Source organism: Carettochelys insculpta, chromosome 25 (genome assembly GCF_033958435.1).
Source record: "Carettochelys insculpta isolate YL-2023 chromosome 25, ASM3395843v1, whole genome shotgun sequence".
Taxonomy (NCBI): domain Eukaryota; kingdom Metazoa; phylum Chordata; order Testudines; family Carettochelyidae; genus Carettochelys; species Carettochelys insculpta.
This window is the reverse complement of record NC_134161.1, coordinates 14,458,200-14,486,110: the sequence shown is the minus strand read 5'-3', so window position 1 is coordinate 14,486,110 and position 27,911 is coordinate 14,458,200. Positions and strand designations below refer to the sequence as shown.

Below are 27,911 nucleotides of genomic sequence, written 5' to 3'. Positions count from 1 at the left end.
GTAATGCAAGGAGGCATTCATGAGACGGGAGGAGGGGAAGACATTCATTTGGAGGTAGCATGGCCAAAGGTGAGGGAACTGGAAACCTGGACTGTTGGGAATCCTAGTTTTGCCGCTGACTTATTTGTTCTTGAGCAAGGCACTCAAAGCTTGATTTTTCAGAGGTGCTACACATCTGCAGCTGCCATTGATGTCAACTGGGATGTGGGGTGCTCAGCACCCCTGAACAGAATGCTATCTGATTGAATTTAGCCTTCAGTTTAATAGATTAGTAATTAACACCCTCCTGCTGTGAGGTTTATGGTGTCGATTACCTGGGATTGTTATGTCACAAGCAATATACAAGTGCAATGTACCCTTTAGACCAGGGGTCGGCAACCTTTCCAAGGCAGAGTGCAGAAATTTGATCTTTTGACCTCTATGTATGATCCAGATGCCGGTGGTACTTTTTAAAGTCACTAATAGTCCTGCTTACAACAGCTTCATTCATAAATACATTAAGACACAGAGCTTTACTGTTTAGGTGGTGGTTAGTAGCCTTAGCTGATTATTTGTTAATCACAGGCGGCCTGGCTTTGAGCAAGCTCCTGGACGCGTGGGGGAGGAGAGGCAGAGCTGAGCTGCAGCCTGGCATGCTGATGAACATCGGCTCACGTGCCGCTCTTCACACCAGTGCCGTGTGTTGCTGACCCCTGTTCTAGATGCACGCCCTGCTTCTGACCTCCAGCTTGCTCCCCTTCCACAGCTATTTCTGCACCACTCACACACACACACGCGCGCACATCATTTTGCTTCACCAGCGAGGAAGGATCAGCCATGACAAATGTTGACCAGATGTCTGCTTCCTTTCCTGTTTCAGGGAGTCACCGGTAGACTGCAGCATTAACAAGTGCAGCAAACTTGTGGGTGCTGGAACGGAGTCCAACCCAATGAGTTACAGCACCTACATGGATGAAAAGAATGGCCCTCCCCCAAACATGACCACCAATGAGAGGAGAGTCATCGTCCCAGCAGGTACTATCGGCATCATAATATTCATGTTCTCATCTTTTTCCACCACCATTCATCTTTGATTTAACAGGGCAGGTGAGGACTGCGGAAAGCAAATCTGTTCTCTGCTGAGTTCCCTGTATTAACAAACATATAAAACAAAGCAAAAATCAGGCTTCCCATCCTCTGGGGAAACTCCAGGATTTTGTCTGAATGCATTGAACCAAATGTGATTCCCACGATGCACTACAAAGTTTGGTCAGAGAAGAAACATCATACATCATGGGTAACACAGTCTGGCAAAGTTGCCCAGCTCATAGAAGTGAATGGGCACCTGAAATATCTGTCCTATATCTCCCATGGAGCCGCATAGCATGTTAGGCAGATGAACTTTATTATAGAAATGACTCAAAATGAAATAGTTTTGTTTCGGTTTTTCAAATGGAAAAACAGAAAATGCCCATGTTTTCCACCAGAAAATATTTTGTTGTAAAATTCCCAAGTAGCTGCATGGTTGTATTCAAGTGTAATGGGGCTCATGAGATCCATTCAGCTGATCAAAGATTTGTGAATGATGACTATGGGGGACCTGTAGAATTTGCATTTGAAAGGTGAGGGCATTTTTCCTCTGTAGTTTGCATAGGCTCTTCTCTGTGACAGAAACTGTCTGAATGACGTCGTCACCCCACTAAAATCACTGGCAATTTCAATTGATTTCAATGGGGCCAGGATTCCTCTGTGTTCAGAAGGATGCAGCTGATGAGCTATTTATAAGTTCATAGATTCCAAGAGGAAAGGGGACTGTTCTGCTCATCTAGTCTGACCTCCTGTGTAACCAAAATCACAGGACTTCTCTGAATTAGTTCCTGTTTGAACCAAATCAAATCCAATCTTCCTTTAAAACTGGCTGTTAACAGACAGTCCATCACAATCTTCAGTCAATTGTTCCAGCACTTAAGTATCCTCAGTGTTAAAAAAAAAAAAATCTCATCTTGTTTCTAATCTGCATTTGTCTAGCTTCAGTTTTCAGCTTCTGGAGCTTGTTAGACCTTTGCCCGCTAGTCTGAAGAGCCCATTATTAAATGTTTGTTCCCCATGAAAATACAGGTTGAACCTCTCTAATCCAGAACTCTCTCATCCAGCAACATCTGTAATGCAGCATGATTTTGGTTAGCTGGATGACCACTTAACATGGTTGTGGCCAAGTTTCTCAGGATCCCATAAAGTTTGTTTCCAGCCGCCAGTCCTGGGTCTCAGTATTCTGTGCTGTTATTTAGTTGTAATTTAACCCAGATGTCTTCAAGAATCACAGTAAGCAGTGGAAGTGTTGGTAATGCTGTTAAACAATATTGGCTTCTTGTGGTTTAGCAAATTCTCTGGTCTGACCATGGTCAGATCCCAAGGGTGTTGGATTTGAGGTTCAACCTATACTGATAAGCTGTGATCAAGACAACTCTTGACCTTCTCTTTGTTAAGCTAAAGAGATGGAGCTTCTGGAGTTTATCACTGTAGTGTAAGGCATGTTCTCCAATCCCTTTACACATCCTCATAGCTCTTTTCTGAACCCTCTCCAATTTAGTGGCCTTTGTCAAAGTTACCTCTGCTTTCAGTTCATGGACTAAGTGTAATTTGTTGACAATTCCAATGTACTTGTTTACTATTTGGGATAAGGACAAGGTGCTTGAATTGAATGCAGTAAGGGAGGACCCCCTGTTCCCTAGGTCCCATTTGAGACAAATTAGGCCTCTGTATGGGTGAATTTCACCCTCAGAAAGGCAAATGAGCTCATCAAGATGGCAACATAGGATATGTATCAGAGGAGTAGCCATGTTAATCTGGATCTGCAAAAACAAGAAGTCCTGTGGCACTTTATAGACTGACAGATGGACAATGTTTTCAGCCTCAACATAGACTGGAGGGCAGAGAAGGCTGCAGTAGCTGAGAAGAAAGAATTATGGAGCCCATCACCATGCTATCTGTGCATTGCATAAAGGTGAACATGGGCATTAAGAATGGCGATGAAATGGAAAGGAGAGATTTGAGAACCATTATAAGAAGTAGCTGGATGTCTCCTCCTCCTTTGGGGGAAAGCGAAAGTGAGGATTTGTCACTGTCGGGCATCCAAAGTCAAAACTGAGGGACCCTTGCAAAACAGCAGGCCTTTGGCAAACAGGTATAACATAAATAGATAGATAGATAATCATTGGCCCAGATCTCCCTTTGGAAGAGACTCAGCCTAACTCATCCAAGACATGCATTTGGAAGTGCTTAGTACAATCCAGAGTACAGATTTATAGCGCATTGTAATGCACAGAGGCAAAAATACTATTACATAATGGCTGACACAGCAATGACGGTAAACTGTGGATAATGTGCTATGAAAGCAGTTTTTCAGACACTGTTTGGCTTTGCAGCTTGATGTCTTTAATAGAGACAGAAAGGCTGGAAGGGATGAGATACGACCTAAAGTCACTGTCCAGAATCTTCTCCTAACATTGCTAATGGCCAGGCCTGTGATTTGGAAAAATGTTTAATGGATCCTCTCAGATCAACCTACATTTAGGGGTCTTATGAAACTAATTAAATCAACATCGCCTTTCAATATTTGCAACCGAAGGCCAACTTTCTCCTGAACTCAAAAGTTAAGTGACTAGAAACTAGATGGAAACAGACATGCAGCTGCTCTGGGTATTTTCATCGCCTCAACTCAGAAAAAATGCAAAGAGTAAAAGGAAAGTAAATTACATGGCTAAAACTCAGTTTTAAAGAGCGCCAGTTGTCTTAGAATGCAGGTAAGCAATGCTCACTATGAATGTTTAGTATTTTCTGGAGTGATTTTCCATTGCCATTTCCCTCTGGTATGAAGCAGCCCTGAAACCCAGCAGATGCAGCCACTGATGCCCTCGGTGTAAGTCTAGTCTTACACCCCCCAGGTGTGCTAAGCACCTCGGCATGATTTGTGCTGCATATCTCTGGACATTCTAGTGCTGAAGGGACCAGAAGACTAAGTGGCAGAAAACTGTGAGGCTGGATATGTCTCATCCCATCAAAAGCAGAAATTGCCATCTGAGTTCTAGTCTATAGACTAACTCCTCTGAAGATCTTTGAAGGTTTTGGAATAGGGTCCTCACTCACAGAGGTGCCAGATGTAACAGACAGGCCCAAATCAAAAGTTCCAGAGTGCTAGGACCTAGAATCTGGGCACAAATAGTTCTCTTCAAATAAGAGTAATTTTGCAAAAGAACTTAATTTGTGGGTCAACTTTTCAGATAAAAGGGAACATGAGAGAAAGAGCACTGGCAGCATCTGACAGTGCCGATAGTGCTCTGAAAATGATTCTGTAAAAATGGTACAAAGAACCAGCATATTTAATTCTCTCTGGGACTTTCTCATCCAACCTTAAAACTCATGGGATGGTTTTGTAACTTCCAGGGCAGCAAACTCTCAACATGGGTGCAAACAGCTCCAAGTTGGATTCCATTTACCTCTTGCATCATTGCCATTAATAGCAGTTCTGCAACTTGACTTCAGCTGGCAATTAGCAGTGAGGCACGAGATGGTAAAGAATCCAGCTCACCTTTCAATAAGTATGCTGGTTTTGCAAAGCTGATGGGGTTAACTTGTGTTTGTCGGCTGAGTCAGTAAACATGACTCAGAGGTATGTGGTGAACAAAGCTGTTTTGGCAAGAATTTTTCAGATTCCCCTTGCTGACCATAATAACCACCCTTCTCAAAGTTTAAAAGGCCATCTGTTAGAAGTTTGCAAGGCACTTCAGACAGGCTGGGCGACTTCCATATGCATCACGTAGCTAGCTGTCGACCATATAGGGATGTGAAGGTGTGACAAGTACATCTCTTCAAAGGGATGAGCTTTGAAAGTCATAAATCAGCCACTGCAAAACTGGGCCAGGAGATAGTGCCTCAGAGTGCAACCCAGGTGATGTGCTATTCTTGGCTCTGCTATTGCTTCATTATCTCACTAAAGGTGAGCCCCTGGCTGCTCTGTGCCTTAGTTTCCCCAGGTGTAAACCAGAGTTATTTATACTTCCCACTGTTGAGATGTATAGATGAAATGTGTTCTATCACTAATATGATTAATGGGTTGTCTGACTGATAGCCTGACACTCCTTTAACAGGCCGCTCCCTTTGGGCATGGTATTTACCATCTCTCTTCTGCTAGATCCCACCTTGTGGACACAGGAACACGTGCGCCAGTGGCTGGAGTGGGCCATAAAGGAATATGGATTAATGGAGATTGACACATCCCTCTTCCAGAACATGGATGGCAAGGAACTCTGCAAAATGAACAAGGAAGATTTCCTTCGAGCCACCTCCCTCTACAATACGGAAGTTCTGTTGTCTCACCTCAGTTACCTCAGGGAAAGTAAGTCCCTCTCTGAGTTGTTTTCATTCCAGTAGATCCAGAGAAGTGATTATTCCTCTTTATTCAGCTTTGGTGAGGCTGCATCTGGAGTACTGTGTCCAGTTCTGGGCCCCCAATTATAGGAAGGATGGGGATACACGGGAGATGGTCCAGCGGAGGGCGACCAAAATAATTAGGGGACTGGAGCATATGACCTATGAAGAAAGGTTGAGGGAATTGGGACTGTTTAGTCTGCAGAAGAGAAGACTGAGGGGTGTCTTGATAACAGCCTTCAACTTACTGAAGGGAGGCTGCAAAGAGGCTGAAAAGAGGCTGTTCACAGTGGTCACGGATGGCAGAACACAGAACAATGGTCTCAAGTTGCGGTTGGGAAGGTCCAGGTTGAACATTAGGAAAAACTTTTTCACTAGGAGGGTGGTGAAGCACTGGAATGGTCTACCCAGGGAAGTAGTGGAGTCTCCATCCCTGGAGGTGTTTAAGTCTCGCCTTAACAAAGTCCTGGCTGGGCTGATCTGATGGGTTTGGTCCTGCCTAGGGCAGGGGCCTGGACTTGATGGCTTTTTTAGGTCTCTTCCAGCTCTGTTGTTCTATGATTCTATGATTCTGGTTCAGGACAAGCCTGAATGTTGCAATGTCATACATTCCTACAAAATGGGAAGTGTGAGTTTGGACCCAGCTCGGCTGTGGAAGAGTTGCACATGGGAAATGGTGAAGACCTTCCTACACTAGAGTAATGCTTGTTAGAGGAAGGGTAGGTTTATCATTGCAGCTCTGGTCTGGAGAGATGGATTCAATTCCTGCCTCTACCACTACGTGTCCCATTTAGCATCAGGCGAAGCATGCCATTGCTTTGGGCCTCAGTTTCCCCAACTGTGAAATGGAGATAAGACCTTTCTGCCACCTTTGGTCTGTCTTGTTTATTTAAATTGCAGTCACTCTGGGATAGTGAGTGCCTCTCAGGCTTGGTCTACACTAGACAAGTAAGTCAATTGCAGATGCTCAGTTCTAGCTACAGCAATTGCATAGGTAGAATTGACTTTTCCTCAATTGATTTACCGGGCCATCTTCACAGAGGGAGGGAGATGGTTGAAACTCTCCCATTGGTCTCCTTTACTCCTGGTGACATCAAGAGTATGGAGTAGACTGTCAGCCCCTGATAGCTTGCATGTCCCTACCAGGAGTGCAGAATCAAACTCCAAAAGATTGATCCTGGCTGGGTTGATTTTCCTGTAGTCTAGACGTACCCTCATTATGTGCTTTTACAGGTTCTGCCACAATGTGGCCATGATCTCAGCTGTAGTCTTTTAGGTGCTCCCATTATACAAATGAGTAACGATCATAGAAATATAATGTCACAGCAGAATAGTCTCGATGTGCTCGTCCCAGTTAAGCCAGTGCAAACCTGAGTGACTCTGTTGGATCCAGAGTGTTAGTTACTTCAGGTTTCCACAGGCGTAAATGAGAGCAGAACTCCCAAACTCCAGCCCATCTCTCGCTTTAACAAATATGCCTTTTACCCTGTTCAGATCCATTCTTTGGCCGTAGTGGGGCTACTCTGGCAAAGTCATGCAAACGACGACTTTAAAGCAAGCTCCCGTTGGAGCATAGGTCAGGAAAGAGAATTCCTTTCCACACAGCCGGTCCTCCGTCTGCCCAATGACAGTCTGGTTTCTGGATTGCCGGGTGACGCCCTGGTGGAGCAAGGCCTTCGAAGGGAGATTATTGCTTTTCCAGACTGATTTCCAGCGGATGTTTGGTGACGAACCCCTGAGCTCAGTGCCGTGGGGAGATGGTCTTTATTTTCCTCTGGAGTCATTGTTTGTTTTGAAGATGTCTGACTACATTAGTGGGGGAGAGAAGGAGGCAGAGGACACATGATGGCAACAAAGTACAGGGGACTTCTGAGGAGTTTGAAGTTTATAGGCTAAAATCTATTATGCCTTATTTGTGGGTGAAGGGGATGTTCTGTCTATCACATTTACATGGCTCCTATCACTGTAGTATCTGACCCTTTGCAGTCTTTATTGTATGTTTCCTCAGAGCACACTTGTGAGGCAGGTAAGTTTTATTATCCCCATTTTACTGCTAGGACAATGAGGCACAGAGAGACCAAGTGACTTGCCCAAGATCACACAGGAGGTATGTGGTGAGGCAGTAAATTGAACCCAGGTGTAGGTTGCGCCCTCGCCATTGGACCATCCTGCCTCTCTACAGACTTATCTATTGACCTCAGCAGAAGCAAGCCACTGCTAAACCAAGTCAAATAGATGAGTTCAGTCCAATCTGCCTCATCTACAGTGTTCCTCCTCAGAGGATTTGAAGTTGGTTTGTAGTGACTGGGCATCCCAAGGTGTAGCTGCTCTCTTCAGTCAAAGCTAATCTGAAATCTCTGAACCACTTTGGGAGAAATGGGCTGAGCCCTTTGTCATAAGCTTCTTGGCATGGTTTCCATTGGTTCCTGATCCTGGCAACCTTATGTATACTCCATGAACAGGGGTATGCTGGCACTGCTGTTCCTAGTCCTGGACTGAACCAGAAAGCACCAAGGAGAGCAAAAAATAGCAGGAGAAATAAAGAGGTAACATTTGTCGGACTTCAATTAAGGCCCCATTTGGGCCTGGGGTGAAGGTCCAATCAAGCTTTATGACAAATTGGCCTGAACTAAACCCAGATCCCAACACCCCCAAAACTGGGGAAGGTTTGGAGACTCTGATGGACTGACCTAAACCCTTAAACACTTCTGGAGCTCTAGCAACTAACAGGCTCAGATCCCAGCTTTGCAGCATAGGCCCATCTCTCTTTACTTTATCAGAACTGACTCCTCTGTCTGAGCCAACCCAAACTTTTACTGCTTTTCCCAGCACATACACCATCCATTCCTCAGTCACGATACTCTTTCATTAAGCTTTCCTGGCAGTTTCTTGTCTGGAAAGATAAAGATTAGACCAAACCTATCACCATCCCCAACTCTTTCTCACTCCCCATTCTGTTCCCTTCAGTCTCTGGTCTGGACTGACCACTGCACCGGTATCTTTCTCAAACACAGTCTGCGTGGTGAAGCCTCTGTACTCAGTCAGCCATCTGTGGGAAGCAAGATTTGGATGTTTTTGTGCTGTGTTTGGGATGAACTTCAAAAGAAGACTGAGCAGTCACCTCCCATCCTTTCCTTCTGCAGTCACTGGAGGCAGGTCATGTGGTGTCTGCAAAAGGAGAGGCTGTGAAAAAAATCAAGACTGTTTTTAGGAGTAGGGTGGAGGAGTGGTTTGTGGGTTTGATGCTGATATTGAGACCGTACAAAACTCTGGCTCCAGATACAGTAGAACCCTGATCCTTCCATGGGATCTGGAGACATCCAGACCCTTCATAAAATCAGGGGATTGCATCATTGGGGGAATGAGTATAACACACTCATGGGTGGAGGAAAGCAAAATACTTCAAGTTCAGTGGCGTCCAAACCAGACCGTTCCTGCGGCAGCAGCTCAGCAGCGTTGTCTGCCTCATAAGCCAGGGTGGATTTGTGGCTAAAAATCTCTCTGTGTCATGCTCTCTCCAGCTACCCTTGTTAACAGAACACAGCTGTAAACCTGCTTACACCCAGCTCCCAAATGCCACATGGAACATTTGAGGACTCCCTCTATAATATCCTCCATCTTAATGGCTAAGGCTCTGTCTCGGGGCAAATTCTGATGTCTTTCCACAGTAGCGATTGGCCCAACTCCCGCTGACTTGGGTACAAGTTGACAAGGGTGAAAGCAGAGCTCTGTCACAGTGTGAGATTTGCACCAGTATGAATGAAGCCAGGGCTGCAGGGACTGACACTTTCTCTCTCTGTCTGCCTCTCTCTAGCCAGGTCTCTGTCTGTCTTGCTCTCTCTGTCTTCCTCCTTTGTTTAAACCCCAAATAGGAACCACCTTTCCTTTTCTGTGGCATTCCCACCAGAAACCTCAGACCATTGGGCAAGGTGAGAACTTTTAGTCATTAAATGGAGGGAGGCTCTTTTTCTTCCAGCAGTTTAACCTTCATTTTTTAGGTTACTCGTACAAGCTTTCTCAGTGCTATTTCCCCACACACACGCACTCCACCCAACTCCTGTGCTCTGCCAGTCTGCTGGACCAGGCTTTGGCAGCCTGGTTTGTCATAGGAAGCTGTGCTTCTGCAATAGCCAGTGCTTCCCCATGTGGCTGAAACATGCAGAGCTGTGCTTGGCAGTCAGGATCCAGTTCAAAAGAAGCCTGCCAATGAAAGAGGGGTGGGGATGTGGGGCCAGTCTCCCGGAGCTCTGTGAAACGAATACTTGAGGCACAAACCAACGCCTATGAATAAGAACAAAGTGGCCCAAGCAATCACATACTTGCAACAGCAGCTGAGGAGCGTCAGTCTAATCTCCCTTGGGCCATGCCTACATTACATGGAAGATCGAGTAAGGGAGGTCGATGGGAGAAACTTTCCTTATTGAGGATGGCCAGGTAACTCAATTGTAGATAAGCTGATTCTAACAATGCAATTGTTGTAGCTGGAATTGCATATCTGCAATCTACTTACCTGCCTAATGTAGACCCGGCATTGGCATACATATTACACTGCACCCTTTATTGAGACGTCTAGGCACCACATAGGAGGTGCCTTGTAATGAGCAGCCAATTTCCACTTTCCCTCTACCTGACCCAATGTGCCAAATTATCCATCCACAGCTCTTTAGGAGTTCCCGGTGGTGCTAGGCTTCATTCAATAGCATCATGTATCTGCTCAGGAGGGAGGGAGCTGTGTTTCCCAGCTACCCCAAGACTGCCTTTCCACCAAAGTTCCCACTAATCTTTTCCACCCCGTGCAGGTTTTTTTTTCATCCATGTGCAGAATAAATTTTTCTGTGCACCGAGGCATGTGCAAATGTGAACCAACAGTAGAAACACATGGGTGCTCTGCTGATCAGCTGGGATGGAATGGCTCACGAATGGCTACACAAGTGCGCTGCTTACAGGGAACATTGCTCTCCACATCCTCAAACTGTCTTTAGCCCTGCACAAGCCAGCGTCTAGAGTTTGGCTTGTATTTCGGGGGTCGGGACTGCAGAGATCATCTGGGCCAGCACCCCTCATGCTGCTAGTGTCTGGGCTCTACATCCTGCCCTGCAAGAAGGCAAAACTCATGACAAACACCCAGGGATAAAGTTGTTACGGGCAGGCGAGATTGGGACAGTGTGGCTAGGAAGGAGGTAGACTACCTTCTTCAGAGCTCAGTGTCTTCCTCACTCAGTGCTGCACAAGTGCAAATATATCTCAGACCCCTGCCTGGGTGTTTGCCACCATCCAGGTGAAGCACGTTCTAAAGATGTAGGCTGAGGTTTTCTGAACCAAGGGGACACAGAAGGTCACCATGGCCTCCTTCAGTGAGTCACACTGAAAAGCACAATACCTGGAAAAGACAACCATGAGATGCACATTACACACCTGTCTTCAAGTGCTTAAGTTGTCCCCGGTCTTGCTGGGGTTGAGTTCTGGCACTTCTAGGCTTGGCAGGGCATAGTCCCAGGATCTCAGGACTCAGCAGGTCCAATGTGCTCACTACTAAGCAACACTGCCTCCCCCACTGTCAGCCAAAGTGATATTCCAGGGACATCAGTATGGGGGCTGTGTTTTCATGTTTCTGCTGGAAGGAAGTGGGAGACAAAAGCAGGACAAGGTATGGCATACAGGACACCACCTGACACAGACTTGGCCTGTGACCCTGGGCAGATCACTTTATCTCTGTGAGCCTCTGTTTTGCCATTCCCCGAATGCCTAGAATATCACTTCCCTGCAGCGTGGCACTGTGAGGGTTAGCTGCCTAATATGTGAGAAATACTTTGAGATCCCAGTCCAACCAGTGCCGAAAAAAGTGCAAAGCAAGGAAAGGGGTGGAACGGTCTGGATAAAATCAAGACATGGCTGAACCTTTAGCTGCAATGGAGGGGACTGAAACCCTGACCCCTTAGTAAGATTACCAATTGGTCCATTCAGTTTTCCACCATTACTATGACTCACTAGTGCCAGCCAGGTCCAATAGCAGCAACTCCTAAATACCTGGTGTTACTTAGTTATTCCTAAAATCTTTGGAAGCATATTTTAACATAAACAAATGGTGAAATTTCATAAATATGTCTACTGTTATGCAGATCACACAACATAAACAAGTGTTCCTTTTTTCTAAAAGCAACAAACTTTGTAACTAAACCACTCTTGACTGCTTAATTGAAAATAATATCTTTGTTCCAGTGCCTTAAATGTGTCGTAATCTACAACAATGACTTTATGAAGCCTTAAGCCTACACTAAAAATTTTTCCTGATTAAGAAAATGTAAAATAGAGAAGAACTGCATCATGTATTCCACAATACTTAATGTTATATTCAGCAGGAAAACTGACTTGCCCTTACTACACAGTGATTGCAAATAAATCTCTGACAAACTTCAGGATCAATCAAAAAAAAGGCGACTGACATTTTTTATTCCCAATGTGGTGCTTTTAATTAGGTAATTTTGGCATGTCCAGCCTTCACAAACTGTCATGCAGTGGAATACATGCTCTGTTTTCTTCGGAAAGAAATTTTAGAAGAGTGGGGCTTTTTTTCAAATGTCATATGCTACATTTGGGTTCAGGGCTTTGGCTGGAAGGGGTGAGCAGAGAGGAGAAGAGCAGAGACAGGAGACAGTGGGGAGGAGATGGGGCCAAGGCAGAGGGGGCAGGGCTGTATACCAAAAAGACACTGCAAATGAGAATGGGAGCTTGCAAACGATAGCTTCACCCACCCTACCGCCCTTGCCTCTGCTCTCCTTAAAATGCACTGAAGTTGTATCACTATAATCCCATTTGTTTTCTTTCCAGGTAGCTCATTGCTGGTCTACAACACTCCAACCCACACAGAGCCCTCCTCACGGCTTCCAGCCAAAGAAGGTCAGTGTACTTCTTCCTCTCCACTCCCTTTTCTTTTCTGTTTCCCTTCCTCTTTCTCCAGCTCACTGCCTCTGCCCCCTCTCACTTTTAAACCCTAAATCCAGCTCACCATAGAGAGGATCTAAATAAACTGGCTGATTATATGCATTTACCTGCATATGGACTGAGAGACTCTGGGTCTAGACTTCTGCACCAGAGTTTGTCTTCTTGCAGTTGAAAAGTTCAGACACTCATGACCCACCTATGTCCCAGAATGAACCCTCTCCCCTTGTGGCTGCAAGTTAAACCCACAGGGGAGGTTGCTGCTAGTTCATTGACCATGTAGACTGGGGAACAGCAACCCCTGGCACAGGTGCCAAGAGCAGAATGTGAGCCAAAATTCATTGGCATGCAAGGTGGGACCTCAGCCTGCCACAACTCCTCTGTGCAGCCAGGAGCTTGCTCAAAGCCATGCTGCCTGTGGATTAACAAAAGACCAGGTACCAACCACCACCTAACTGGTAAAGCTCTGCACTTTATTTATATATTAACAAAGCAGTTGTAAGTAGGACTATTAGTGCCTTTAAAAAGTATCACCAGCACTTGGACTGTACATAGGAAACAAAAGGTCAAATTTCAGCACTTCTCCTCGGAAAGGTTCTGACCCCTGGTGTAGACCTATGGGACACCTGCAGCAGTAGGCAGCTGCATTTGCAGTTCTGGTCCTGGATCTGGTGCTGGGATTGCTATCACTGGAGGTGGAAATTACCACCTACTTTCCCCACAGCACTGCCGGGACTTTGTGCATTTCTGGTCTCTATTCTGCAGTGGTTTAGAGTAAGATTCACAATTTTCTGTAAATCCATTCTGGAGAGGTATGGCATCCACGCTCCAGCTCACAATCTTTCATATAGCTCCCACATTCTTATCAAAACACACAAGTGAAAGGGAATTGGGGTAAAGTCCAAGCTCACATGGACGAGACAGATTAGAATCCAGGGCTGCTATGTGCCCTTCTGTACAGAGTACTTATCTGTCCTCCATTACTGGGGTGTCCGTGCATCTCTCCATCTTCCACGTATTTATAGCTTGAGGCCCCCTGTGAGGTAGGGCAGTGTTGTTCTTTCCATAGTACAGGGGGAAAGCTCAAGTTAATGGATTTGGCCCTGGTCATAGTAGGAGATGGAAGCAAACACAGGGTTTCCTCTATAGTCCAGTCAAACGGCCTGGCTATTGGTGATCCCTCTCCTCTCTCTTGTTCCCCTGCCATTAGATCAAACAATAACCAACCCATGGGCTGGATGTGGCTTGCCAGGATTAGCCCCCCGTGTGCTGCCCGTGGTTTATTTACCTGTATGTCCTCAGATACAGCTGCTTGCAGCTCCTGTTGGCCATTGATCACCATGCCTGGCCAATGGACATTGTGGGAAGTGGTGTCCAGGTCGGTGCCACTTTCCACAGCTCCTATTGGTTGGGAGTAGCAATCTCTGGCCAATGGGTGCTGTAAGCAGCCACACCTATGGACATGCAGGTAAATAAATCACGAGTAGCCCACCAGGGGCTAACCCTGGTGAATTGCCACTGGCTTATTGTCTGCTCCTGCCACTAGCCCAAGCTGCACGCTTTTGTGTTAACACCCTCAGCATTCAAAAATCCTGAGATGGGGCTTAAAAACCATGAAAGTTAACAGTAATCATTTCCTTTTTTTTTTATTTGCCGCTCAGCATTTGAGCCTTAAGGCTACAGCCAGTGATGTTTTCAGGCTGTTCTCTGCAGCTCTAAGGGATTCCCATTGCCTCCCTTGACCCCAAGAACTGGGGCTGGAATAAAAACAACAAATGTTGCACAACACACAAGAGCTGCCAACGCTGCTATTGGCAATCCATATATAAGAATGCATGTTAATCACCCCATCTAGGGGGGAAAACCCAGGCAAGGAGGGATCAAATGACTTGCTTCGACGCCTCACAGTGGGCTGACCTGGAAGCAGAACCCAGGAGTCCTAGCTCTCTGTCGTAGTCTTGGTGACACATCCTTCCATGGCCGAGAAATAGAACCCAGGAGTCCTGTCTACTTTTCTCCTACTGTAAGCACTAATAAGGGTGTCGTGGCTCCCAGTCCTCTTCCCTGACCACTAGACTGCACTCTCCGTGCTTGCTGAATAAACGTGCATAATTCACAGGGTAGAACAACTTCATTGCATCTTCTGTTCAGAAGACAGTATGAGGAGGGCAAATGTATTTTGTTTAAGCCGTGAGTCAGAGAACCGAACACCCTGTTCACTGTAAGGTCAGAATAAAGCTAGGCTCTGGCTATAGTACAGACTGAGGCTATGATTCCCAAACTTGTGCTCACATTGCTCTCACAGTGATTGTAGCCATGGTCAGAGAGGTACAGCTGAGCCATGCAGCATACAAATGGACCTGTTCCAGATGGTTTTATAGCCAGCACGACTCAGTCATGCCTCTGAGCATCCTAGCACAGTGAAACAGCTGTTTATACTCGCACAGCCTTGCTGAGGGCCAGCACATGTACATAAGCAGAGGAATCACACCCCTCGCTCGTCAGGCAGATGTAGCCCGAAATGACAAACCGAAAGAGTGGCTATTCTGTGTCTACACGTGCCCCAAACTTCGAAATGGCCATGCAAATGGCCATTTCGAAGTTTACTAATGAAGCGCTGAAATGCATATTCAGCGCTTCATTAGCATGCGGGCGGCAGCGGCGCTTCGAAATTGACGAGCCTTGCAGCCGTGCGGCGAGTCCAGACGGGGCTCCTTTTCGAAAGGACGCCACCTTCTTCGAGGTCCCCTTATTCCCATGGGCTACGTCTACACGTGCAGCCAACATCGAAATAGCTTATTTCGATGTTGAGACATCGAAATAGTCTATTTCGATGAATAACGTCTACACGTCCTCCAGGGCCGGCAACGTCGATGTTCAACTTCGACGTTGCTCAGCCCAACATCGAAATAGGCGCAGCGAGGGAACGTCTACACGTCAAAGTAGCACACATCGAAATAGGGATGCCAGGCACAGCTGCAGACAGGGTCACAGGGCGGACTCAACAGCCAGCCGCTCCCTTAAAGGGCCCCTCCCAGACACAGTTGCACTAAACAACACAAAATACACAGAGCTGACAACTGGTTGCAGACCCTGTGCCTGCAGCATAGATCCCCAGCTGCCACAGAAGCAGCCAGAAGCCCTGGGCTAAGGGCTCCTGCCCACGGTGACCATAGAGCCCCGCAGGGGCTGGAGAGAGAGCATCTCTCAACCCCCCAGCTGATGGCCGCCATGGAGGACCCAGCAATTTCGACGTTGCGGGACGCGGATCGTCTACACGGTCCCTACTTCGACGTTGAACGTCGAAGTAGGGCGCTATTCCTATCTCCTCATGAGGTTAGCGACTTCGACGTCTCGCCGCCTAACGTCGAAGTTGGTGCCGCTACTTCGAAGTAGCGTGCACGTGTAGACGCAGCTATGAGCTCATGGGAATAAGGGGACTTCGAAGTAGGCGGGGCCCTTTCGAAAAGGAGCCCCGTCTGGACGCGCCGCGCGGCTGCAAGGCTCGTCAATTTCGAAGCGCCGCTGCTGCCCGCATGCTAATGAAGCGCTGAATATGCATTTCAGCGCTTCATTAGTAAACTTCGAAATGGCCATTTGCGTGGCCATTTCGAAGTTTGGGGCACGTGTAGACATAGCCACATATGTGTGATGTCTGTGGATGCTCAGTTCAACTAGATACCCCTCTCTGAGCCAGCACAGGCCTCCTTCCAAAGGCACGGCCAGGTGCTTCACCTCAAACATCTGCCCTGATCCCCAGCTTGAGAGAGAAGCAGATTGATGCTGCTGGTTACAGGTGCTGCCTTTGTCCCAATATAGCCCTCCACTTGAGCTGCCTATTCCCTGGCAGCCCTTCCTCTTTTCTGTCTGCACAGGAGATGATAAAGCATGGCGCATTGCAGAAACAAAGCCAATTGTGCCTTTCTCCCACTCTCTACTCTAATAGTCATCTACTTAAAAAAAAAAATAAAAGCTTGGCTAAGTCCCATTTGAATAAGAAAACACACAAGCACCTCCTGCTCACTATTCCCATTAAACACCCCCATCCACCCAAGGCTGTGCTCTCTCTGCCTGAGGCCAGGTGCTGTTGCTAAAAATAAAAGTAGGAGAGCAGGGATCTGGTCACGTTTGTTAAAGGGAGACCCTCCATGTAAACGTCATATTTCTCTCTGACTTCTTTTTTACCTACTTTCATTGTAAGTCAAGCATAAAATGACTGAAAAGGAAGGAGATTGGTGTGGGAAATGTGGGTTGAGGTAGTCCATTTTTCCCTCCCCCAATTTGATGGAGCTTTTAGGATTGTTAGTTTCACAATAGTCAGTTTCCCCTGTTATTTGTGTGGGACTTTCAGGGAGTACCAAGGAAGATAAAATATTCTTATTTCAGTAGGCAACCATGGTGTCACTGCCATAGATATTAGCAGGGACAATATCTGACACTACTTTTATTATTGTATTACTGCTGCACCGAGAGGCCTTAGCTGAGTTTTGGACCCATTGCATAGGTGCTGTGCTGTCTTATAATTTGAAACAGTTCCTGTCCCAATGAACCTGCAGTCTAAACAGAGAAGGCAAGACCCTGGGAATTATCATCATCTGCATTTACAGATGGGCATCTGAGTCACCAAGAGGTTAAGTGATTGCTCCAAGGTCACACAAGAAATCTGTGGCAGAGAGGAGGACTGTACTGAAGTCACCTACACTTCAGGCTGATTCTTAAACACAAAGCTTCTCTTGTTTCCTTTTAAAGCTTCTCTTGTTTCCTTTTAGTTCAGTTTGACTCTTCCTTTGGCAGGGAAATGCTCAGGTTAAAAATCATCCATTTTCAATGACAATGCATTTTTCCTTCTCTGTTTAACATCTCAAGTGATTGAAGATGAAAGAGTTTTTTAAAAATGTAATTAGTGCTGTACTGTTTAAACTGCTCATGTGTTTTCTGAGTTACTTCTTCGAATCACTTTCACTTTGCAACATAGGGCCACAGTGATCTGGATAGAGACTTTGTAGCGGAACAAGTATTTGGCTTTCTTCCCACTGAATTTAAGTAATAAATAATCATCATCGCAAAAGAATTTTGATGGGCCTTAGTTCTCTGTAAAAGCATTTTTAAAGAACCTTGAACCAGGGGCAGTTGTGGCCTTAATGTTATTTCTTTGTGATTATTAAATTAAGAATATATTTATTTGTTCGAGAGCTAGGATGGTATGATAAAGCCTGAAGGCTGGACTGGTTTTCAGGGGGTAACAGCCTCATGCGGACACATCTACCACTACTTTCTGTCTGTCTTTACTTCCTTTCCTTCAATCATTATTATAAATGTTTTTATTCCAGTACCACCTACAGACCCCAATTAATATCAGGGCCCTATTGTTCTAGGTGCTCTACAGACCCGTAGTAAGAGACTCCAGTTGACAAGATAGACAAAGGGTGAGAGCAAAAAGGGGAAAAAGAAGTACTGATAGATATGAAACAATACACACACACACAACAGGATAATGCAGAACCTGGAATAGAGCTAAGGTTACGGATCTCCCAGTCCGATGCTGACTTTAGGGGACCACCCTGTGTCTGTAATAGGATCATAAAAGTCAGAGATAGATAAGACCCTCTTAGCTTCCCACGTCAACCCTACTGTCTATTTCCTTTTGTACTCTCAAGGAGTCCACATGGACTCTCACAAAACTAGGTGAGTGAGCAACAAAATGGCAGGTGAAATTCACTGTAGATAAACGCAAAGTAGTGCATATTGGAAAATATAATCCCAACTATACAAATAAAATGATGGTGACTGAATTAGTTGCTACCACTTGAGAGAGAGAGCTTGGGGTCATTTTGGATAGTTCTCTGAAAGCTCATTGAGGAGCTTCAGTCAGAAGGCAACAGAATGTTGGGGATCATTAAGAAAGTGATGAGAATAAAACAGAGGATACCTGTTTGCTTCTATATGAATCCATGGTATGCCCACATCTTGAATACCATGTGCAGATATGGTGGCCGCATCGCAAAAGTAAAAGATATATGGGCATTGGAAAATGTTCAGAAAAGGGCGACAAAATGATTAGGGGTCTGGAATGACAGCCATATGAGGAGAGATTAATAAAACTGGGACTTTTCAGGGTGGGAGGGTTATGATAAAGGTCTATAAAATCATGACTTGTGTGGAGAAAATAAACATATATTTATTCCTTCCTGTAACACAAGAACTTAGGGGTCACCAGCTGAAAGGACTTGGTAGCAGGATTAAAACAAACAAAAGGAAACACTTCATATAGTGCCCAGTCCTCTTGTCAGAGGCTATTGTGAAGGCCAAGACCATAAAAGGGTTCAAAAAGGAACTACATGAATTCATAGTGAATAGGTCCATCACTGGCTATTAGCCACGATGGACAGGGATGGTGTCCCTTGCCTCTGTTTGTCAGAAGCTGGGAATGAGCAAGAAGGGAGGAATAACGTGAGGATCCCCTGGTCTGTTTGTTCCTTCTGGAGCAGCTGGCATTGGCCACTCTCAGATGCCGTAATACAGTTTGAATCTCTCTGGTCTGGCACTCTCTTGTCCAAAAATATCCGAAATCCAGCATGATTTTAGTTAGCTGGACAACCACTTACCATGGGTGTGGCCAAGTTTCCCGAGGTCCCTTAAAGTTTGTTTCCAGCACCAGTCCTGGTATCAGTGTTCTGAGCTCTTATTTAGCTGTAATTTACCCCTAGACGCAATGAGCAGTGAAAGTGTTGGTAATACTGCTAGACAATATTGACCTCCTGGGGTTCGGCAAATTCTCTCATTTGGCACCGGTCAGGCCCCAAGGATGCTGAACTAGAGAAATTCAACCTGTACTGAGCTAGATGGACTTTTGGCCAGACCCAGTCTGGCCTTTCTTATGTTATGGATAATGAAAAGAAACTATTTCTTTAAGGGCAAATGCAAAACACATATCTGATGCATAGTCTAACACAATATTATACAAAGCATATTCAATCCTTGTATCATGTGTCTGTAACCATCGTCTTGTTGATGGTCTGGACACCCTTTTTAAGAGCTACTTATTACAAGACCAGCGGGTCCCAATCTTTTCACTAGTGCGGACCCTGAATCAGCCCCCAAACCATTCATGGACCCCAAGTAACTACCCAAACTTTAAATAGACCCACATCAAAGCCAATTCTAGTCACTATATGCACTTCATTAAATAAACAAGGAAACCATAACATAGATTTTCAGCCAGCAAAGTCCTGGCTGGGATGAGTGTTGGAGTTGATCCTGCTTTAGTCAGGGGGCTGGACTTGAGGACCTCCTGAGGTTTGTTAGTAAGCAGTGAGGTGGCAAAGTTTGCAGATGACACCAAACTGTTCAGGATAGTCAAAACCAAAGCAGACGTGAAGAACTTCAAAAAGATCTCAGCAAACTGAGTGATTGGGCAGCAAAATGGCAAATGAAATTTAATGTGGGTAAGTGTAAGGTAATGCACATTGGGAAAAATAACCCCAATTATACATAAAATATGATGGGGGCAAATTTAGATGCAACAGATCAGGAAAGGGATCTTGGAATTATAGTAGATAGTTCTCTGAAAACATCCACACAGTGTGCAGCGGCAGTCAGTAAAGCAAATAGGATGTTAGGAATAATTAAAAAAAGGATAGAAAATAAGACGAAAAATATCTTACTTCCCCTATATAAAACTATGGCACACCCACATCTTGAGTACTGCATGCAAATGTGGTCTCCTCACCTCAAAAAAGATATATTGGCGTTAGAAAAGGTTCAGAAAAGGGCAACTAAAATGATTAAGGATTTGGAACAGGTCCCATATGAGGAGAGGCTCGAGAGACCAGGACTTTTCAGTCAGAAAAGAGGAGACTCAGGGGCGATATGATAGAGGTATATAAAATCATGAATGGCGTGGAGAAAGTGAATACAGAAAAATTACCTACTTATTCCCATAATATAAGAACTAGAGGACACCAAATGAAATTAATGAGTAGCAGGTTCAAAGCTAATAAAAGAAAGTTTTTCTTTACACAGCGCACAGTCAACCTGTGGAACTCCTTACCAGAGGACTCTGTGAAGGCCAGGACTCTAACAGAGTTTAAAAAAGAGCTTGATAAATATTTGGAGGTTAGGTCCATAGATGGCTATTAGCAAGGGGCAAGGTATGGTGCCCCTAGCCTTTTGTCGAAGGCAGGAGATGGCTGGCAGGAGACAAATCACTTTATCATTGTCTTCAGTTCACCTCCTCTGGGGCACCTGGCATTGGCTACTGTCGGCAGACAGAATACTGGGCTAGATGGACCTTTGGTCTGACCCAGTATGGCCGTTCTTATGTTGTTCCAGCCCTAGGATTGTATGATTCTGATTCCCAGTGTAAGTAGAAACTTCTGGCTCTGCAGCAACTGGGGACAGCCACCTGAGTACCCATCTGACTAACCCTCTGGGGGTACATTCCTGTGGCTAGCCTGGACCACTGCTATTTTTAGCTCACTAACTCTAACAGAGCTAGCATATGTGCACTGGGATGCCCACAGATGCAGTGTAGACATGCCCTTAGGAACTAAAAGACTCTGAATATTGAGTTTCTTTGCTCCTGAACCTTGTAAACTCTCAACTGTGCAGTATTTAGCATCACTGGTACAAATTGTCTTCAGCTGCCTTTGAGAAAGAAATTGCTGTAATGAGAATCATCAGGCTTTTTTGGCTGCAGAACAATTTTCTAGTAAATGAAATGAGGTTGCTTTCCTTGTTAAATGGAATGATTTGGGCCCATCTAGTGTTTTTTCACTGGAGGGAAAGTCTGTTTCATTTTCCATGACTTGTCTGTCTGGAGTGCTGGTTAGGATAACGTAGGCAGCAGACACAAGGGAAGAATCTGAGAGTGCATTAACACACATGCACGGAGACACTAAATGGCTTGGTAGCTCACTAACTAACTCCTTACAACACTGCACCATCCACACAGGGTTCTGCTGGGAAATACAAAATTTATGCATATGTAAGTATGATTTAATTCCTCAGGGCTCAGCCCTACAAAGTGCCTAGCACTCTGGCCCCAACCCAGCCAAGCACTTTAAATGTGGTGCTTAATATTAAGCATGTACATGTTCCCCTTGAGGCCAGTGGGGCTGTGCGTAATTATACACATGAGCCTAAGAGCTGTGCTGCATTGGGACAGAGTGCTCAGCCCCTGCCAGGATTAAGCCCTTTTCACCAAACATGGAGAAGCACTCTGTGTCAATGTGCGACATCCAAGTGTGATTATGTGTGCACACGAGCAGTTGTGTCCCTCACCAGTGTGTGTTCATGTTTGTTGTCGGAGGTAAGGAGGGGGTTTTTGGAGTAGAAGGCAATGCAGGGAGGGTATGTGGGAGCACATGTCCCTCCGATTTCTGCTGGGGTTTATATGCCTTACCCCAAACCCTGCTGCACATCAGCAGAACATTTAAATTGTGCCCCCTCCTCCATCAATGGCTCCTTAGTTTGCTTGTGGAGAGAGCTATGGATGTGACGGTTTGGGCAAGAGGGGCCTGTTTGTACATTTGCAGGTAAGATGGGAGGTACAGTGTGTGTGTATGCATGTGTGTGTGCATGTGCATGCGTGTGTTAAAAAGCTGGAGCTCTTTCCTTGTCTCCTTCACAGTCTGTCCTATGCCAGCTCCATTCTTCCTCCCTTCTATGCTTATCCTCAACCTACTGCGATATAATCAAATCATAATCAGAGCCAACATTTGCAAATCTAATGTAAGGCTTCTTAACCCACGTAACCATTACACTTCTTTTCCTCCCAGAAAAATGAGGTATTATATTTTTTGCACCATGTGCAATCCTACTTCCCAGCTGCCTGCCACTGAAGAAGGTTAGTGGGAAAGTAGAGAAGACATTAACTGGAATTACAAAGGATCCTAAATAGCTTCTAGTTAAGTGCCTGAATATGGATTTAGGAGCTCAGTTTGAGGCCCTGAGTTTTGAAAAGTAGGGCCAACGTGTCTGCCTGAGTTATGTACATCTTGGTGTTCGTATGGAGCAGAGGGTTGTGTGCTTGTGTGAGCATGTGTTTGCTTGCCTGGCATGCGTGGTTGCTCGGACGGGGGCATGAATAGGTGATGTTGGCATGGTTGCACCATTTTGCACCATGAGGTAACAGCTTGGGCTGGACAGAAATCAGGAAACTGAAAATCCCTAAAATGTAGAAACAGTCTGAAAACATTTTCATTTTTAAATCTCTTGAAAGAAATTGATTTTGGAAAAAATGTAAGGAGTTTACTAACTGAGCATTCATGGTGTCAAGTTTTTCTAAATTTCAGGAGGGTGTTCCCTCAGCTTTGCAGCCAGAAAGCAGGATAAAGAGGAATAAAAGGAAAAAAAAAGACTGGTGACACTTCAGTTTTCAAAAAAAATAGCTAAATTAAAAAAACCTGAAAATTATTTGCTAGTGTTTTGTGTTCATAAACAGCCATTTTTTGACTAAGAAAAGTTGAAAAATGTTAGCTACATCAAGTCACTAAAGGATTTTTTTTGTGGGGGTGGGAGGGGAGAAATTCTTGGTTACAACCTTTCTTTTTATGGAAGGGTTTGGGGCCACTTGACCTTTATCCTTGTCAGAGAATGTGTAGCCATAACACTGTCCCCTTTTAATTGTCTCTGAATGTGATAATTTTATTGATTCAATTTGTTCTACTGAAGAATTCAGTTTTCAGTTCCTTTCCAGGAAAAGGTTTGCTGGCTGGGTTTTTTGTTCTGTGTTTTTATTTTTCACTTTTATTGTTGGTAGTGGGTGTTCGTGTGTGTGTGTGCCTGCACACAAGCTTGTCCTTATGATGATGATGATGATGACTCTGTGACCAAATGGGGTTTTAGGATTCCAGGACAGACAGTAGCTCGCTCTCTTGGTTTCTTTTCTTTTTTTAAAAAAATTGTTTTCCTTTGAAATTCCACAGTTAGTGTTTTGTCTCCTTTCTCCCTGACCCTCTTCGTAGGCAGCCGTGTGGTTTTTTTCACCAAAAATACTTGAAACAAAGAATCGTTGTCTGTAAACCGTAGCAGGCAGGAAACCCAACTCACAGGGGATTGCTCTAAGCCAGCGCTGTCCCAAAGCTAGACTCCAGTTCTGTGAATTCAACCTGACAGCTTGTCTGGAGCACTTTCTAAGTAATCATTATCCTTCCTCTTCTCCCCACAAAAGGAGTTTTTTTTTGTTTTTTTTTTTGCCTTGGGTGCACTGTTTCTAGTGTTGTTACGTATTTATGTGGCGGGGGGAGGGCTATTCATTTGTTGGGATGTGGTCACACTCTCGAAAGCTCTTGGACTCACATAAGCTGTTTCCTAAGACCAGAGTAAATCTGTTTCATGATAGTGAGGCAATAGACAATATTGGGAAAACAGCAGCTGCCACACGTGTGTATGTTTGGTTGTTTGTGTCCTGTTTCCCTTTTCTTTTATATGGGTGTGTCCTTCCTCTGTGAAGGTGCTTGTGCACACCTTTGCTGAATAAATGATTGTGGTTGTCTGTGTGTTTCATTGTGTTTGTGACTGTGTCTGTTTGGGGGAGTGTGTCTGGTTTCTACTGTTTGTATCTGTGCATAGACCTGTAAAAGTGTGGGGATGTGAACGCAGGCCTGAGCTAGATGTGCATTCGGAGGGAAGGGGGTTCACACATGTATATGTCTTGTGTGTACACACAAACTTACAAAGACAGATTTTCAATTACATTCAAACCTGAGTCTGGGAGAGATTTTCTTGATAGATATTTTGGCTTCCAGTCTGCTCTGTGCACTGGGGCTCCTTGGCCGATGGCCAAGCAACAAGCAAAACATTTCTCAGGGCTCGCTCCTTTTCTTGGTAATGTGTCATCCTAAGCTCCATGCCGGGTGGCGGCAAACCCAGACAGGAATCACCAAGTTCCACTGCTGTAAGGCTCTGGGATGTTTTCCTAGGCGAGCTCTCACAATGGGGGGCTGTCGCCTATGGCCCCGAAAAAACATGGAGCAATTCCGATTCCTGCAGGCAGGCCAGTGCTCTGAGGAAAGGAGCAAACTCCAAGCTTGAGGGTTCGGTTACACATCATGCAGCGGCATCAGTTCGTGCAAGGGAGGAGCTTGGAGATGAATACAAAGGAGAGACCCACTTCACAAGAAATGAGAACTGCCTCCAAACATTGCTCAGTGCTAGAACCTGAACAGAACCTTGTTAAAGGTACTGAACTGCATTTCAATTCCAGGTACCTCCCGTTTCCTGGTTCTGTCCGGTTCCAGGAACTGGAAGAGGGCTTCAGCTACAATGTTTGAATCCAGAACTACATCTGGAGTTGGGTCCATGTTGTGAACACTAACCAAAACAATGCAAAAAAGCAGTCCTGTAGCACCTTAAAGACTAAGTATGATTTATTAGGTGATGAGCTTTTGTGGGACAGACCCACTTCTTCAGATCTGGAGAATCGTGATAACTGGGATGAAGAAAATTTAAAAGAAAGATAGGAAAAATGAGTTTAAAACTGATGAATCAGGTCGATAGGACAGAAGGAAGGAGGGGGAAGGAAAAAAGTTTCTCCAAGTGCCTATTAGGTGAGATGCTTGGGGTCACTGCCATTATCAAAGGTGGGGGAAACTGTCCATGTTACGTGAAAGGAAACTGATATCTTAGTTGAGTCCAAGGTGAAAGGTATCAAGCCAACAAAATGCTCACTCCTGTTTGCAGAGCCCTATCTGCCTCCCTGCTAGCCTCACCCATTCTCCTCGTTATACTGAGAGGCTAAGCAGAGAGGCTGGGGTGGTAGCCTTGGATTCAGCAGATCTTCACCCTGTGTGTCATTGAGCAAGTTCCTCTGTGTCTCAGTTTCCCTTATGTGCAATGGGGATACTAGTACTTTTGGCAGTGGTGACCAACCTGTGGCCCATAGGCCACATTTGGCCCTTTAGGGCTCTATATGTGACCAGTGAGACATTTGTTTACTGTTACCCATGTGCCGGGTTGCCAGATTCCTCTGGTTTCCATCCACATAGGTTTTTTTTTTCCCCACTAGTATTACTAAAGTGACACACACGTAAAGCAAGGCCATGTGAAGTGAGGTGCACACTGATTGTGCACATTTCCTATGAGAGCTGGGCACTTGCTCTGCACTTACTCAAAATGCTGCTATGGTTCAGTCAGCACACCCCACAAATTCTAGGTACACAAGCTCAGTTAACAAAACTACCCTATCCCAGGCGACTGCGTTGGTTACAACAAGCTTGTGGGACACCCACTAGCCTAAGTTGCTCATCACTTACAGGGGTTGCTGTGAGGATAAATAGCATAACAAATAGCATTATTTATTTATTTATTTAAATAATAATTAGCATAGTCAGTTGTTCAGAAAGTATGACAATGGGGTCACACAAGTACCTAGAATAGACAGGTTATAGAATTAGTTTGTGGTGAGCTGCCCCTACTGGTTAGAATCAGAATAACTCAGCTGTGTGCCTGAGCCCTATATTGCTTGCTGATTCTCCTTTAGAACAGAGAGTAAGCGGCTGTGTTTGTGAAGCAGGGAACTTTTAGTTCTGTTCCCGTTGCCACAATGAAGTTCTGAGTTGTCCTGGGAGGAGTAGTAACAGAGGATGTGTATTTGGCATAGCACATACACTAGGTATTTATTACTACTGTTGATGATGATGACAATAAGGCCATTGTATGGTACGGTTTGTGAAATGTTTAAATGTAAGGCATCCAGGTGTTTAGGGACAGAAATTCATGGTGCAGCAATTAGTTATTGGAAAATTTAACACTATTAAGTAATGCATAACAATACAGTTGGAAAATTATAAGCATTATAGAAATGAAGGACATGATTGGCAAGAGCCAGATTTGCAAATGAAGTCATGAATCCTCATGCACTGCGCATGCTGAACTCTGCTGAATACCTGGCTCCTTTTAATTCAGCTGCAGAGTAGCAAAGGGACAGGGTAAAGGGGAGTAGGTGAGGACCAATGGCATGTTTTCAGCAGAGATTGCAAATGAGCTGGAATGACACACAAAGGGTGGTTGACATACTGGGCTTTGAGGAGGAGAAGGCTCTTGCACTGGTACTGGGATGGTGAGAAGGTGAGGAGGCAGGTATGTGTACATTTCTGCTAAGGGCTGGATTCCTCTCAAGTACTAGTAGAGTGGATCAAAGGGAATGTTGTGATTCCATGGGGGAAACCTCAACTGCAGACAAGAAGCTATCCACGCCCTCCTCCACAAGCATGCTCTAAGCATGTGAGTCGAAAGGGAGCTGAGTATGGTGCTGCTTTAACCCCTGGAGATGGCAACACAGGTTTTGTGTGGCAAGTGGCATGCAGCCTTAGAGGTGTGCAATGTTTTGGCAGAGTTCATAACCAGTTATGGTAGTGGTGGGGCGTTGTAAGGCTGGGTACAGGCCAGGCATGGGTTCTCCAGGATCCTTTTGGAGGGTAGATGTACAAGGTCCACCCCATTGTGGCCTGTGCTGATTCCTGCTGGATTCCTCGTGCCTTAAGTGCCTCAGTTGCTCCAGCTGTAAAATGGGAATATTTTCCTTGCCCTGTGCTGTGTAAGAGGGAGGATTTGCTTCTCAATAGCTGTATAAATAGGATAGACTAAGCCACAGCCCATCAACAGGAAGTACTGGTAATGGATGCAGTATGGTCTAGTGGCTAGGCCAATGAGCTAAGACCCAGAAGACTTGTGCTCTAGTCCTGGCTCTGACCCAAGTGGTGCTGTGGTGCTTAGAGCTGATTGATGATTCCTTGGCAACACGCTGAGTGGAAAGGAGACCAGTTTCAGTGACTATCTGCTGCCAGCAATCAAAGTGGCGTGGTTCTGCCATTTAACTTCATCTGCCATGATTCCAGAGACTCAGCATGGCTGTGCTGGAAGTAAACAGCAAGATTGTGGAAAGGATCCTGCTCCTGCAAGGTGCTCAGTGCCTCCTGAGAGGTTCTGAGCACCTTCAATCCTCACAGAAAGGCCCACAAACACCACTGGATCAGACTCATGAGTGCAAGATGGTGGGAAACGCCAAGTCTGTTCTGGAATCTCCATTACATGCTCTGTGCATAGCAAGGGACAGGTAGGAAGGGAGGCGGATTGGGAATGGGACTAGGTGTCTGGATGTCACCGCATTAAATAATATGATGAAGGCCTAGGACCCTGAACTGCTTGAGCACCAGAGTGATCCATACGTTAAGCCAGCCCTGACACTGCCAACTAGTTTGCCATAAGAGGGTCCCAGTTCGCACCCATCATTTCACAACAGCAGCTTCCTGACAGGCATTCCTATGAGCAGTTGGGCTGTGCTAGGCTGGGAGGTCCTGCCACAGGTGTGGAGTCATGGACTGTGGAGTGGTGCTTGCCTCTGCGGTGTCAGTACTACCCCAGAATGCGGTGCTGCTGGTGCCTAAGAAAACTCACAGATATGTTCCAGTGCACCTCTCTTGGCACCTGTCTCCTGTTGGTTTCACTGGGAATTAAGCACCCAGATTCTCTGGGACACTTCCCCCTGCACACACACACACCTATCTGCATCTGTAGGCACCGAAATCCCTTTCAGACCTGACCTCCATCCCTCTGGGATACAG

General features: G+C 45.4%; 1 protein-coding gene across 8 annotated transcripts in view; it reads left to right on the top strand.

The window, feature by feature from the left end:
* The window catches only part of FLI1 (Fli-1 proto-oncogene, ETS transcription factor), a 116,417-nt gene that overhangs the window by 73,762 nt on the left and 14,744 nt on the right, over nucleotides 1-27,911 (top strand). For all 8 annotated transcript variants that reach the window (XM_074977143.1, XM_074977139.1, XM_074977136.1 and 5 more), the window contains 3 exons: nucleotides 860-1,014; nucleotides 5,171-5,374; nucleotides 12,235-12,303. In XM_074977143.1, coding sequence (XP_074833244.1) covers nucleotides 860-1,014; nucleotides 5,171-5,374; nucleotides 12,235-12,303 — 428 coding nt within the window. The remainder of the gene's footprint in view (nucleotides 1-859; nucleotides 1,015-5,170; nucleotides 5,375-12,234; nucleotides 12,304-27,911) is intronic.